At 41.2% G+C, this 16322-nt stretch overlaps 1 protein-coding gene across 1 annotated transcript in view; it reads left to right on the forward strand.

Moving 5' to 3' along the window:
• The first annotated feature begins 149 nt into the window (after positions 1-149).
• LOC110987701 (low-density lipoprotein receptor-related protein 6-like) overlaps positions 150-16322 on the forward strand; it is a 35446-nt gene continuing 19273 nt past the window's right edge. Inside the window, exons 1-4 of the mRNA XM_022250680.2 lie at positions 150-375; positions 5727-6141; positions 13249-13649; positions 14529-14660. Of these exons, the coding sequence (XP_022106372.1) occupies positions 321-375; positions 5727-6141; positions 13249-13649; positions 14529-14660 (1003 nt within the window). The 5' untranslated portion in view covers positions 150-320. The remainder of the gene's footprint in view (positions 376-5726; positions 6142-13248; positions 13650-14528; positions 14661-16322) is intronic.

Here is a 16322-nt window from a genome sequence, read left to right on the forward strand (position 1 = left end):
ATAAAAATCGACATTATGAACTGAATTGAGGAATCTTTCTGTAGAATTAAGACAGCAAAAGGAAGTCTAGGTGTGAAATTTAGGACAAAGGGCTTGGCGGATGAATATTGCAACCACTTATCCATTGCTAATGTACACAACACAGTACCTGTCGTCGAGTGCATGCGTACATGCGGCCACGGTATGGTGCACAGTTTGTTATGTGACCGGGAAAATTGACAGGATCGTAGAAAATACTCCGATTTTGGGCCGCTTCGATGGAACATTATGCTACATTCGAGGACACTATCATGTAGGTGACATCTTGGCTGCCTGCAGAGATGGCATGGCTATGGATTCTAGTCTTGGTATGCTGTTTACGAGCACAAATACGAGGTGAGTTTTGGCAGGGGAATGCCGCTGATAGTTGAGGCTTGGAGTCCCGCTACTGTACTGTACTTGTCGGGCTGCGCTTGCTTTGTGCACGTTCAGCGTAGGCCAAAGAGTGGTCGAATTTCAATACAGAGTGTCCTAAATCTCACACGTTGTCGAACATGTGGAATTTAATTTATTGTTTGAAGTAAATTAGTCTTTGGTCTGTCTGTATTTCCTACCAACACAATGTGGTGGTTGCGTTTTGGGTGTATTTTAGAGAATTTGGGTCGAAGTTGAGAGATGAATTCAATCAATTACAAAGCCTAGGCTAGTGTTACATGGGCATGACGGGTGACTACCGAACACATGCCCAAACGTGTGCAGACTACCTGTGTAGAAGAACCTTGCTGTTAGGCTAGAATGTATAGAATTAAACACGAGGTAGGGCTGTATGTGGTTAGGATGAAGCGTAGACTTCAGTATTTTGAACATGAGACTGGTTGTTGATGAGTTTGGAGACTGTCCAGCATGTCCAGTCATGTTAGTTATAGTTGAACTTACACACTTTGTAAAATCCTTATAAATAGGTGCATCTGCCCAAAATGTCTCTGCCATGTCGGTATGCCCAAACTGGGGACATAACTCAACCTCTAAAATGAAACACTAATAGTCAGTGTCACACTCTCTGTGAAAACTGATGCCAAAGAGCATGCCCAGAAGTCCTTCATGTAGTAGTGTTTCGCCTAAAATACCATCATGAATGTTTCAGTACTGATAATGACCTTCAGAACGGGTGACCACTGCAATTTATTGCAGGGGCATGGTATGGTATGCAAAGCTCAAGACAAAGTACGAGGGAGGGATGGCGTGGCTTGGTGATTCACAGCCCGCTTCACCATTTTGTGTTTCAAGGCATGAAGCTAATATCTCAGTGTAAATACAGTAATTTAAACATACTGTATGCTATTTTATTTTGACCAATTATTCATCAGGATGCTACTTACATGTACATGCACAGGTGCAAAAGTCTAATTATGTACAGGTCTGTAGATACAATTACACGTGAAGGTCCGGACAGACCGAGTCAAGCAATTCCACCATCTTACTGGTTGAGATGAGGTCATATTTTATTTTAGTTTGCCACCAAATGGTTAGCAAACAATATTATTATTGAAAAAATACATGCAAGCAACCAAGAAATGAGTAGCTACCAGTAAAGTCAGTCATTGTGGACAGTAGTATTGTGATATTTGTTTAAGCCAAGATCAACTTTCTTCCACACAGTGAAAGATTCTAAAGCATTACAAGTGGTTCCAGGCATTAATCAATGCATTTTGAGTTGCTTACATGTATGTACATTTAAAATGCATCACACAGTGAATCCACCTCTCATGATTATGGTTTGATGATGTTTGTGAGCAGCAACTCTCGGTACATGTACGGTGTACCCCGGTACGATGTACCTGTGACATTGTGTCACTTTGATGCAGAGCCCCACCCACTTCTCCGTCCTCCCTCCTAAAGGTGTTGACATACATGAACACCTGCACATGTATGAATTATAGCTTTCTATGTACGTACGGTACATTAATTGCATGAACTGGCTGATATTCCCACCGTCGCTTTCTTTCACATTTGACCCCAAACCATAGCTTCGTAGGGGAACAGTTTGAAAGTTTATGCAGTAAACATTCTAAGTTGATGGCAGAAAGGCATCACGTAGATCTCTCTTTGTGCACGTTCGTCCCTAATGTTGCAGCAGACCTGTAGATCAGGGCTGATTGCTTCACAGGTGAATGTTAATGCAACTTTAGTGGTCAGTCCTGTGTGTATGCATAGGATACATCTGTAACAACAAGCCATGTCGTCTGCAGGTGCGCAAGCCTAACTCTGGTCGCACCCATTCAGGTAACTTTCAGGTGCAATCTTACCTGGAATTTACCTTGGGAAAAAGTGTTAAATTATTGAATTAAATCCATGTTTGATATGTGTGAGGTGGCTTTTTTTGTCATGCTTCTCCTATTTAAGTTTAGTAGTCATGTTCCATGTAGGGTGCCCCACATAAAGTATTTGAACACACTATGTACATGTGTACAGTTTGTAAATGGAAGTGGAGCTTCAAACTCTGCTTTTCTGTGGTGCAAGTTTTTGAAAGATGCTGTCAACAAAGGAGTGCACAGGCTGTTAAAAAAGCATGTGCTCATGCTGAGAAGCATGTTTGAGTTTCTATAGTGCAAATCATTCCCGATTCAGGTAGTGCAAACCCTGGAATTAACAGTACATGTAAAGGTTTACAATTTTACGCTCTGACTGTTGTACGCCCTTGAACCTGGCGGCTTCAAAAGATAGGAAGACTGAAACCCTGTTGGGCCTTTGTGCACCTGATTCGATGGCAGATGATATGGTAAAATCTACCTGTAAAGAGGAATATGATTGATTGGTTGCTGTGAATAAAGTCACAAAAGAAAAGTGCATGTAGTCACACCTGTTGGTTCCGGGGAGGTGAAGTCTTTTTAATAATTTATTTTCTTTCTCGGCCTCTGTGGGTGTTTGTGTAGCTGGCTAGGTTAGGATTGGAGTTGCATATCCCTGTAGCTTGAACATATCCAGGAACTGCCTGTAAGATTGTTGACCAAGGATTTTTTTATCATGCTGATTATTAGAAAAAGGATTGTGGAAGAAGAGCATTGCAAGTTATACCAGAAGGCAAAAGTGTTTTAGTAAACTTTTGTAACATTGGCTGAGCTTGTGGTATGGGTTTTTTTTTTCAAACAGAATTAGTTGACACTTATATTTAGTTCTCATTACTGTATCATGCTTTAAATTCTGAAGAAATGCTTTCATATTTGAAGTTAGACTTTGTAGCTGCCTGCTGGCCATTAAACTTTCTGGCCGCCAAACCTAAGAATGGTGTCATTTTAACACCAAGTCACCGGGTATCACTTAATTTCGTTTCATGTCCAGCTCCCCCTCAAGGAATATCTGCATTTCCAATTTGCCAAAGCAATTTCCATCTGGTGTTGATGTTTTAGTGAACACCCATCCTCTAACAGGTTTTCACACTGAATCGATGTGCCCAGGTGTAGGAAGATTCCCATGTGTCAAGTTTGCTGTCACAGGTTTTGTTCCCTGTTGACCTTGTCAGGCATTACGTTACACTATCTCCTTGACACTCTGAAGGCTTGAGGGAACAGACCCATGCCAATGAATCCTGGTCATTAGAGCAAACAGTAATAAGAGCTATATTGCCTGGGTCAGTTTACATGGTGAATGGCTATTTTATGAGATAACTAGGACTGTAGGAACTTGCAGGATGGTGGACAGAAGATTTGATGGAAGCAGGTGTTAATCAAAAAAGAACTGATGTGTGTGATGCTCATTCACTTTTCTGAGTTCTTTTGATGCATTACTTATAAAACTTTAATTCTGGAACTTATTACTGTGACAGTACCAGGTTAAACAAAGGTAGATTAAATAGGCTAAGATTTTGGCTGTACCTTTAGCGTTGCAAACAAAAATTTCTGTTTAAAGGTCTCATGATTCAGTGTTAAAGTGTCTTTTACTTCATATATTTGTGTGATTTTATTTGAGGTGTTCTTCTCTGTGGAGAAGATCTGAAGCAAAACGGATGAAACCTCTTGCGTCTTAAAAGAGTCAACTTCTTCCTAATCCACTTTTACTTTATCAACTCTTTCAAATACATCTGAAAGTTCATGTACTAGTATATATATATATGAAAACTGCATCGACTTACATGTATGATTAAGGATTGATTTTGCTGTTATCTCTCAGCTTTAACTTCGGCCATTGTACCTCATTAAACCACATTCTGACTGTCAATCGCTGCCCTATTATCATCTGACAGCCGTGTACTTTCGGTTACTGGCATGTAAAGTAATTAACGTTGCCAGACAATTTCAGAGTCGTTGAGTGCATCTGTGGTGCACTAGGTCAGAACGTGCCAGATTTACATGTCCGTGAAAGATTTGCACTTTGTTAATACACGGTGTAGTTTGCAGCGGTCTGATGGATCTGTGCGCGCTTGAGCTTCGGCCTTCAGGCTAAAATTTGGGAATTACATGTATATTGCACTAAGTACAGAATCATATTGCTTAGCAGTGCAGTAACCAGTTAAAATGTGCAAGTGTACATGATACTGGAGACTGCCTATTGACAGGTTTGCTGCTTTTGGCCAAACAGTAATTTTGGCTAATTTTACCAAATGAAAAAAATTCTTCATACGTTTAGATTTAGTTTTCATCAAAGACATTCCAGTACTTTTATTTGAAAATAGAATAAGTTACCGGTAGGTGAAACTCATCTTGCTTGTAAGAAGCGTGTACATTGAGGGTGTTGTTCACTGTGAACTTGTGAAGTCATTTTATTCTGTTCAGTGGGAAAGGTGTACCCTACTCATGGAGGAATGCCTTTCGTCAACACTTTAGTTAAAAGGGGCGGTGTTGTTTTGAAATATTACCGATTAGCATTCAAGTAGGCCCATAGGATATGTACATGTACGCTGTGCATTAGGGCCTACATGTCCATGCACCAGCAGGTGAATTCTGTAAACACAACCTGAACACACAGTGTAGGTCCTACATACTGTAAATTTCCAGTAAATGGATTTCCGTTTCCCACAAGTGCCCCTAATTGTAAATACGCCACAGCCTGCCCTGTGCCTGGTCTATGCATTGATCAGCAGTGTATATCATTGAAAAGACCAGCATCCACCACCCATCAGCACTGCATGTTGCGGAGTATTCCTGGTATTGTCCACCATCTTGAGCTGAGGTCAAAGCTTACTGAGGCACAGTGGGGGCTCTGCTGAGCTTCAGACAAGTCTAATTACCGTGAAATGATGGATTTCATTAAAGGGACTTTCACACTCTAGGAAGGGCCCTGGTACTCACACTTACTCATATAATTTGTGAAGATGAATAACACCTTGTTTGCGAATTTAAAGGGGCATTGTTTTTATCTGTGGGATTTTACCCTTCTTTTACTCTACAGTTCTTAATTCACCACTGGGGCTCATTGATAAGATTACTGCCATATACAGTCGAACCTCGTGAAGAAGAGGCCCTTCGGACTTGGCAAATTACCTTGTATTATCAGAAATGGAAACAATGATAAACAAAGGATTGGGACCTAAAATTTTCCTTGTTATAAGCAGACTCTTGTATTAACAGTGTTCTTATTAACGAGGTTCGACTGTATACATTATGTACATGTAAATGATAATGTGTTGGCTACAGTATGTTGAAACCACAATCAAACATCTGATTCAAAACATTTTCAATTTCAAATTGAAACTAACTAACATAACCTGGAACCAGTAACTTATCTTCTTGTTTTGCTACTTTTACTTTTAGCCTTACCTCCGGAACTTGTCTTTGCGAATCGCAAGGACATTCGCATCCTCAACTTTGGGATGTCCAACGACTCGGACGTGGCCACGACAGAGTCCAGCATCATCATTGGCAATCTGGAGGATGCGGCAGCCATGGATTACTTGTTCTCCGAGCAACTCATCTTTTGGACCGACGTCAGCATCGAAATGATCAAGCGGATGCGATATAATGGTTCCCAGATTCAGGAAGATGTCATATCCACTGACGTGAAAGCTCCAGATGGACTGGCCTGTGATTGGGTGGGCAGAAAGATTTATTGGACAAACACAGAGACGAACAGAATAGAAGTGAGTGAATTGAACGGACAGTCAAGAAAAGTTCTGTACTGGCAGGATTTGGACCAACCAAGAGCAATTGTGGTACATCCTGAAAGAGGGTTAGTATTGCTTATTGCTAGCATCAATTGGCCACGTGTAGACTTAGATTTATTAACCCTAACTGCCCAAAACCTGCCATACTCCAACAGCAGGTTTTGGCAGGTTTGGTACCGTACCTGAGGAACCTGCTGTTGAATTTTGTGAGACTTGGGATGAAAGGCCCAGGGAGATGGTGTTGGATTCTGTGTGAGTTGGGACACACAGGACATGCTGTACCAATTGTTGGACTATGCTTGATTTTGTCAGGTTTGGTACTGTTCAATGCAAGTCATCCTATACTGCATAGACCCATCCATACCATATCACTCAAACTCCAACGGGCTCATTCTGTTGGAGTTTATCAGGTTTGGTACACTAACCTGCATGTACAAGTACATAGACAAGTACATGAACCTGTTGGATTTTGTGAGGTTCAGTATGCTTTCTAGTGCAGGAGCCTAGGGGGTTAGGGTTAAGAGAGAAATAGAAGGGTAACAAATTAAGACCTGGAAGTCAGTTTTCCAGAGCTGCAAGGTAGAATTATTCAGTGAAATGTGGATTGAAAAATAAAGATATCGTGGCTTTCAACTATAAAGTTTGAAGTCATGCAAAATACAGTGTATCTGTGAAAAGCAGGCCTCAACATTAATTTTTTTAACTACTGGTACTTATCGGGCAAGTAGCACTGAAAATTTACTTGCCCAAGGTGAGATTTTGTTTCCCCAATCTCTGGTTTACATGTTGCTCACCGCTCGTGTGAAAAGGAAAAAAACAAATCAAAGGTCAATTTGCTGACTGCTATTCTTGGCTATGAACAATGGACACTTTTACATGTATTTCAAGAGAAATGTACCTGTCCATGCGTGATTTTATCATAACTTTAAAGTTTGAATAGTCCAAGAAATTGACTAATTGGGTCATGGATTTTCTTAAGTTGGTGATGGAAAAGTCACAGAATTTAATTGTTCTTAAGGTGCAGGAATCCTGATAGGATTTGCTGGGTTCTTGTTGATCTGTGGTAGTAGTAGCAATGAACAGTACACATTCAGCCTGCACACAATGCATTCACACACACACACCCTGAGTAAAGGTTTGATTTGCCCCCATTCTAGCCAACTGTAAAGCGCCTCGCATTTGTCCCATTCACAGTCAGCATTGTCAGTCTCTTTAGTCACTCACACCTGAAGCACTGTCATGTCTACTAACTTTCCTCTTCCCTGTGATTTGGGTGAAGAAAACATCAAACTTGCTGTGGCATTGTGTGAGCACTGGGCTGTTGGTTTCTGGTAGATTACCTATTGTTGTTGTGGGGATCCCTAGCCTGCATGTGTGTACATGTATGTGGTTAACCCTAACCGTACGTGTAACTTTACCGGTGGTTTGTTACAAGGCAAGGATTCTCGGTCGATCCTGTTGTCACATAAGCATGTGTGTTAATGTTAACAAAACTCTTTGATGTGATTCTGATTGATACTGTAAGAACACTGTGTGGAAAAACTTGAGTGCATGTACGGTAGATCTGTTGGCAGTCAATCATGCTTATTTATGTACTGTTCGGATAACTGTGGCAGTTTTTTTTTTCTTTGATACGTGTATTTACCAGTAGAATTTCAATATGTACATGTAGAACAGACTCATATTGTTTTGCCACCGGCTGCAGGAATTGAGGTGACATTTTGGTCAACATCTCAAGTCAAAAACTTTCAATACCAATTGATTAAAACTTCATTGTATCAAACCCCTATTAACTTCCAAATACATGTACAAACTTTCCCGAGTAAAAGTTTAGCATTCTTTCCTGCTTTTTATCATGGTTCAAGTTTCTTCCATCCTTTCTGTTATAAACATGTAAAGCTGGGTCCAAATGGCCTGTCACTCAAGCCCTGCTGTCTTTGTTTGGAATCCCCAAGAGATAAAGGGGATGGCTGAATGGGCCACCTTGTCCTAATTACATTGTACTTTAGTGTGTGAGAGCAGGGGTTGGCTGTTGTGTTTGTATGGGAGGTTGCTCTAGTGGCAGAAGCGGGATTAGCTGGGAATCCATTTTTTTTGTCCTGAGGTCTTTGAGTTCACAGAGTTTTTGAAGATGTGCAAACAACTTGCTCGTTCTTAAAGGAGGAAAGTCTTCTTATTTGTCATACTGTTGCTTGGATGACAAATATTTGAGGAAGGAATTGCCTGTCTTTAATTTGCAAATTCTGTCAGGGAATTCTTTTGGATAGCAAAAAATTTTCATTTTCTATATACATGTAGCGGTACTAGCATTTAAATTCCTGTGAATTGAGTTGTTAATCAGGCTTCATGAAGCGCACTTTTGCTGACTTCTTTAGTGGGAAAATTTTAACACTGAATTTGGGAAGATTTCCAGTAGGTCTCAGAATTGATACTGTAAATATGTACACGTAATTGTCCTGCAGTAAAACTTTGAAGCAGTCTGCATGCAATCCATCAAAGAGTGAACAATTGTGTTCAGGTTGCTTCTTGGCGGTGAGGATCTTTCAATCATAACGCAGTTAAATTCAAAGTATTGATAAGCACTGGTGTCGCAACAATCCTGGCCACGTCATACGCATGTACCGTATGTACGTGTACTTGATTGGATCTGCCCTCTGCTCTGATTGGGTCAAAAAAGTACATGTTACATACACACAGCACATTTTAATCACGGAAGCTGTCACATTTGATTGGGAGCTCATCTGTCAGTACAGCAGAGTTCTCTATAGGCAATGAAATCACAGGGTCTACTCGTGGGAGTGTCGTGTCATTTCCTATCAAATCAAAAGCCCAAAAGGATAGAGGGGATAGGGGGGAGGAGGTGAATAAACCAGATCGGTATTCAAATTGCCCACATGTAAGTACATGTATATCAAGTTCTGTTTTCGCCCTAGAAATGACCCCCTCAGCACACGTACCAAAGTGCAACATTTAAAAAAAAGGATAATTTTTCCCTTCCAGCTCATGCATGTACCTAGTGCAGAGCTGGTGCCATTGATCATGTCTTTGTATGGTACATTCATTTTGTAACAGCAAACTGATCATTGGGATATCGTACATGTGACATGTATGGGTATTTATCCAGTTGTTGGGTGGATTTGAAATCCAAGCACCCTGTACAGGTACACTGTACCGGAACTTGTACATGTATTCGTGCAGTATTTGAGAGTTTCTTATAGGAAAATTGTGCGAATTATTTTTTTATGTTTTCTCACAGCGAATTACTTTTAGTTTAAAAAAATGGATGTAAATATGAGCACGTGTATTATGCCGATAGCCCAAAATTGAATATTGGAGGTGTACATGAACATTGTTCATCTACCGTTCGATGTGAATATACCAGGGCGTTAAATGCGTGTGTGGGCCAATTTTAATAACTGAGTGAAAACCCTTGAGGTGTACATGTATACCGGTGCACACATTTACCATAAGCATGCATGTGCATAGACAGTAATGTTATGTACCCAGTATGCTGTTCATGTACATGTACTGCCATACCCCATCCAAAGTAAACACTACCATTGCCTCTTATCTTCCTGAACTTGGCCCCTGCTCCTAGCATTGCACATTCCAGCCTGTGTAATGCCAGACAGCTTGACGTATGATTGACAGGCTACCAGAGGACCAGGGTCAAAGGTCATGTTTGTTCAGGGCAGGCAACCTCTCTCTTTTCCTTTAGCAGGGTTAGGTTGGTTCACATGAATCGCTCCCCAGGAAAAAAAAAAAAAGAGAAGTTAAACTCAACCCTGTGTTTAGACAGACAGGGCTTAGCGGGTAAAGAAAAATGACCTGTCCTCTTTGGCTTGAGTTTTTTTTTCTTCATTTACCAGGTAGCACGAAAACCTGTGTTGCTGCTCTGCCTTCAACCTTCCCGTGCCTATATTGTGTAGGATTGTTCACATCATGTTAGGCCACAATAGAGGCAGTCTTCCGTGGCATTATTCCCTCTGACGTGCTCAGTCATTTCAGTGGTGTACCGTGGCACGGGGAGGGATGTAAAATGTGTTTGTTCATTCCCATCTATTCAGTCTTAGAGTGATCTTTTCTCACTGCTGTTTCTGAGAGGCGGTTCAGGGTCGGGACATGTCTCAGGCTGACAGCTGTCTTTGTTTAGGTTGCTCCCAGAAGTCTAATCCCCTGTGTCACGCAGTAACACGAAATGCATTGTGAAGGCAACCTACATGTACATGTATGGTGGTGCCAGTCTGAGAATCCATTAGTAAAATCTGCTTTTTGTACACTACGGATACTTTAGGGAATTAGTCAAAGAAGCTCATGAAATACTCTACGTGTAGAAGACATTCTGCTGGTTTCCTTCATTCCGCTATTCTGACCTGCCAAAATTTGAAAAAAAGTTATTTTGTCGGACAATAAATTTGCCATAATTCAAAGGTGAAACAAGAAAATATACCGGGCATGTGTGGTACATAAGTACATGTACAATGTACATTTATCAGAGTGAAAATAAAACAACGTATTTCAACAGTGCTGCATAGAATCACGAGTATGATATGTACACCCGTACATGTTTACACAACAGGAATGAAGCAGGAAAGCTACTGCAGAAATTGGTAGAATTTCTTAAGCATCCTCAAATGCAGCACATGTACTGGTACCGTGTGATTGTCCCTGATTAAGTTCATGCGGACAATGTTTTTACACTTTGTGTTCATTTCTGTATCAGGTCCATCCACATGTATGCCTCAGTGCCAACCATAATAATGGTATTGATAATTATTCCCCTTTGGTGAACACTGCAGGTGATTCAATCAAGTTCCACAGGTCAATCAATTTATGGGGCCGTTGGAGAAAATGTCCTTGTTTGGGGGGCCTAAATCTGCACGCTTGCCCAGTATTTTTCATCGGGGGAGCTTCAGGTGAAAAATAGAATGGCATTAGAGAGGTACATGTACACATACATGTACATGTAGGCCTATAGAGTGGAACATGCACATGTAGGCCTATAGAGTGGAACATGTACATGCAGACCTATAGAGTTTCCATACCCAGATACATGTGTACACTGTACTGAGCTATATGGTATGTACCGTAGATCATGTAACCTGTTGTTATCAGTTATCTACATGTACCAGTGATTGAAGTGTATGAATTAATCTGATCTTTAATTAGCCCTAACCCCAAGGGTGTATGTAAAATCGTATTGAAATTGTAGGATTTGGGACTGGTAAGGTTAAGAAAGTGTTTTGGAAGCCATTCTAGAAATCTATAGTGGGACGTGTGTATGTAGTTTAAGTTGTGTCAGACCAAGTGACTCATTACACAAGTTACGTTCACACACTTGAAAAACTAATGAAATTTTGTCGGATGTCAATCAAGCTGGTAGCAGAACGCCATCCAGTCTTCTTGCCCAGACTGGAAATAGCCAGCAGCGAAAGAAGTACATGAGAATTGATTTCTTGTGGCCTGAAGGGATCTTCAGGGAGATCGCTGGTATTGATCAAATAGTGTTCAGTGTTGGCTTGGATGGCCTTTTTCTCAATTCAAGGCAAAATTCGATTCTGTTTGTACTTTTGAAATGCTGGTTATAATCTGAAGTGTGATTGCATTGTTAATGATAGAGTAACTACCGGTAGGAGAACGAATCGCATGCTGCTCGCTAATTTCTTTTGGAAATATGGCAATCATTCTGCAATTTTGCATGCAATGACACCCCACAGTTTGTGTGTTCAAAAATTATTTTCTTCCCGTGGATTCTCCCGCAAAGGCATTGTCAAAGCTTTGACAAGATGTACATTTTTGCTAAAAAAGGATGCAGACTAATAACGCTGACGACATGTAATCAAAGACTTAGTACGGTACCCCACCTCCACTAACCACAATCCCTGCAAGATGGGTACAAACCACACACATCTCTATATAACTCAGAAGGAGCCCCCAGGCCAGTAGCCAAAAGATAGAGAGAAATTTCTCATCCGAATAAGAAAGAATGCTTTTAAAAATAAAGGAGAAAGGAAAAATGCTGATCCATACTCAGCTAGACCTGCTGGAGACAAGTTCCAATCGATACGCGACAGGAACATGTTGGCTAGGCTTCCTCCTTTTCCTCCCGTAGGCTCGCCCGGATATTTGAGAACGGAATCGGCCAAATTTTTTTTACGAGGGAGGGAAAAAGGGGGTACTTGAGTGAAACGAGAGAAGAAAAGAACCATCTGAGGGGGTAGGGAAACCAGTGGAGCCTCCCCAGTGGGCACAACCATCTGAGGGGGTAGGGAAGCCAGTGGAGCCTCCCCAGTGGGCACAAGAGCACAAACAATCGGGGCAATTTGGCTGGATATTACATTTTGTCACATGCCTTGAGTGTATTTTTAGACTCTAGCAATAAGCGTCAGCAAGCATCCATGCTAATGCTGCTTGCAGACATTCAACTCGCATGGTTGGTGCAGTCTTACGATAGTTGTGAAATTAAACATGCTTCAAGACACCCCCCCGTTACTTGTACTGTGTCGTCTTAAGACTGAAAAGAAAGGAATTTAGTTTACAATTGAATTTTATTTACATGCACATGTAACCGGTAAATTATAATAACCTTAATAATCGATTTATTAATGATAAATTTAATAATTTAGAAATAAATAAATGTATAAAAACGTACAGTAGATCTGACAAAAATCCGCATTCTACCCTGAAAGATTTGTTGTAAAATCCTAAGTTATGCTCAGTACATGTACATGTGTGTACATTGTCATAATCCACTGAGTTGATACAATGTATTTATTGTGCGTCATTGGTGTGTGTTTTTGTTGATAAACCGAACTGACAATATAGTGATGTAACTGCCTTATCTATTAATTAAATAGCTTATCTCTGGAGGATATAGAGATGGGACAGATAGATGCAAGTTTTACTTCCGAGTGTCCTGTAGAACTCCTGATCTGAAGCATAAATTTCTACTCCCTTCAAGCTTTGGTGTGATATGTTTTAATGTCAGATGTTGTCCAATTCATGACCTACCGTATAATTTGAAAGTTGAAGTACATTCATAATTGATTGAAAGCACTGTTTGATTTGACTCTTTAACACAGGTTTTTTTGCAACTATTTCCATGAGGCTTGCAAACACGTACTGGCAATCTGGATACAAATTAATCATATTGTATAATTTTCTTTACACAGGCTCCTTTTCTGGACAGACTGGGGAGAAATTCCCAAGATTGAGCGCGCCGGTATGGATGGATCAGAACATTACCGCAAGGTCATCATAGACACAAACATCTTTTGGCCAAATGGCTTAACGTTAGACTATGACACATCGAAGCTGTACTGGGCAGATGCCAAATACAGCTACATCCACAGGTGCAACTTTGACGGCGGGAACCGGGAGCAGGTGCTCCAGGGGTCCCTGCCCCACCCCTTTGCGCTGACGCTGTTTGAGGACACTCTGTACTGGACCGACTGGGAGACGCACTCAATACACGCTTGTAATAAAATGGACGGTGGAAACCTGAGAGTGGTGCATGAGGATCTGTTCTCACCGATGGATATTCACAGTTATTCCCCCTTGAGGCAGAAGGAAGGTAGGAGAAGAAACCAGTTCCTCTTGAATGCAAGGAAGGATGAGGGAGTAGAGATTCCTTCATCCTAAGTCAGGTGTTTCTTCTTGTCTTTGCCAGAAAACAGTTGATCATGGCAGCTTGTTTGTTTTGCCATCTGTTTTGTACTCTGTTTAAACCTTGAGGCAAAGAAGGTAAATATTGCATTTCTTGTCCTGTGGGACAAGTCCATGACATGAACACAGATGGTGATCTTCAAAATCTCAGAGTTGAGAAGCTGCTGGTAGTCTGGTCACTGTCAGGAGGGAGTATTTGTGTGGTGCGTTGTTTAACCCTAATCCCCTTGGCTTTTTACTGGAAACCATCCTGAACCCTCTGAAATCCTCCAGTTGTCTACATGAAAAAATTGCATTCAGCCAAAGTCCTCCAAAGTCCTCCAAAATTTCTTGAAAATGTCATTTGGAGGTGTGCCTAACTGCACAAATCCATTATGTTGAGGCAAAATCCCCCAGCAATGCCTGTCATTATGTTGAGGCATTGCAAATGGCACTCTTGAGCTGTGCAGTTGATTCAAAAGAAATACCAAACTGAATTTGTGCTTCACTAAGCACAAGCAACATAAGGTCTAATCCACGACCTTCACACATGGCGTCCTTTGAAATCAGCCATTCACTTTTGCCATACACCTGAATCCTCCAAATTCCTCCACTTTGCAGAAAAGGACTTTGGAGGATTTGGGAGGGTTAGGGTTAAGAACCAGGTTTTGGGGGTGTGCATGCAAGCAAAACAAAGGGAAAACATGCATGGACCGGACAAACAACACATTGCTTGGATTTGTGTTTAGCCAGTCAGGATATTCTGTAGGACGCCTCTGACATTTGGTCTCCTTTTTCTCCCGATTAGTTTCCAGACTGTGTGCAGTGAATAATGGAGGCTGTTCTCACCTCTGTCTGATGTCACCAGACCCTCCTTTCTACGCCTGTGCTTGTCCTACTGGGGTGCGGTTACAGTCGGACAGATTGACCTGCGCCAACGGTAGGTTTGCCTGAAGTAGTTTACCAAGCCGCAAAGAAAGATCTCTTGCTGGTTTTCTTTGTGGCAGTGAGCCAGCTTGGATGTGATTTCTTCAATAATTTTAATCTTACAGCCAAGAATCCTTACAAGGCCTAATCGCCAATTTCGCCAGCCTCATTTAGTTACAAGGTGGTGTGAAGTTAAAGAAATTTTCATTCCAAATTGTGCTGCTTTGAAAATCTTGTCCCCTGTTAAAATATGTTGTGTCCTTTGACTGATTCTGCTTCGCTGCTTCTCTTGAGTACTTTTTGGTTTTAGAACTGGTGTGAAGTGGAATGCCTTTTAAGTGGGAATCTATGGCCACATTAACATACATGTACCTAGGTGTTGTAATCATCACTCTGGGTGAGATTTCATGGTCAAAGATATCCAGCAAGGCTATGTGTGTGCACAGTGCGAAAGCAATTTGACTTGACAGTTTGATGAGCATGTTAGCTGTGGCATGTGGTGCAGGTGGAATGACGAGGGCTGATTGATTGATGGGTGGCATGGACCTACGTTTTATCAACATGGTCCCAGCCAGCACATGCTAACGTTATCCTTTCCATTTTTTTGTCTGTGGCAATGAAAACAGGAACTGTTGACAGTTTCTAGGAAAGGATTGAATTTATGAGGATGTAATGACCCAAAATTCAGCCATGGAATTCTGTTTTTTCTGATTCTACTGGTACCTGTTGTTAAAAGTGAAAAGTTTTGTATTGTGATTCAGGACTGCCGACGCGGCCTCAGAATTTCAGAAATTTCTGTGGGGTGTCCAAATCCAGTTCAATGCTCCTGTTTTCTCAAACTGCGGGTACAATGCACTGTACCGGGACACAGGCAGATGCTGCTGTGATATGGTAGAAATCCTCCCTGCTTCAGTGGCAGGGAAGACATCCACAAAATCAATTGCAAATGGTCAGTTATCGCACTCGTCACATTTTTTTTTTTGAAGACCGAGGAAGCTTTTCTGCATATTTCAGGTCCATTTGAAGCATTCAAATGAGCCAATTTTACAAAGCAGTTAAAATTTATGACGTGTTACTAGTTGCCTTCCAGCCTGTGTTACTCAATCCATTGCCTACACTTCTCAGCCTCTTGGCATCCCTGACATGTTGAGCATGTGCAAATCTTTCAAGACGGGCAAATTTCAGGCTGCAGAGAGCCAGGTTGAGGAGGTGAAAGAAATGAGACTGGAAAAAAAATCCAGAGCCAGTCTTGACAGGATTGTGGCCTGTAGTAACTGTCAAGTCTATTTGGGTATGGATTGTTTGTGCTGGAGAACCGGATTGGGCATTCTGGCTGGCTGGATGGCATCATAAATCATTGATAGGTTTGGAGTGAGGCCAGGCACATGTAAAGTCTTGTTTGGTGTCATTCCCGTGGAGAATAACTCTTGACAAAATACATTCGTTTAGTATAAAAGAAATATGTTGTATGCACATGTAATTTGTATGGTTGCTCTGTTGAATTTGAATATTCTTGCGTTTGTGTCAAAATTTGCATGTTTGTGTGGAACAATTGTAGGCTTACCGATACCTGATACCTACACATACCCGAATGCCAAATACCATGTTTCGTTGAAGAAATAGCCACTATTCCTCAATGCTTACTCAAAATTGTTAATTTTAATGGAAAATGTTG

Source organism: Acanthaster planci, linkage group LG20, assembly GCF_054643075.1.
Source record: "Acanthaster planci isolate LZ-2023a linkage group LG20, COTS_SCS, whole genome shotgun sequence".
Taxonomy (NCBI): domain Eukaryota; kingdom Metazoa; phylum Echinodermata; class Asteroidea; order Valvatida; family Acanthasteridae; genus Acanthaster; species Acanthaster planci.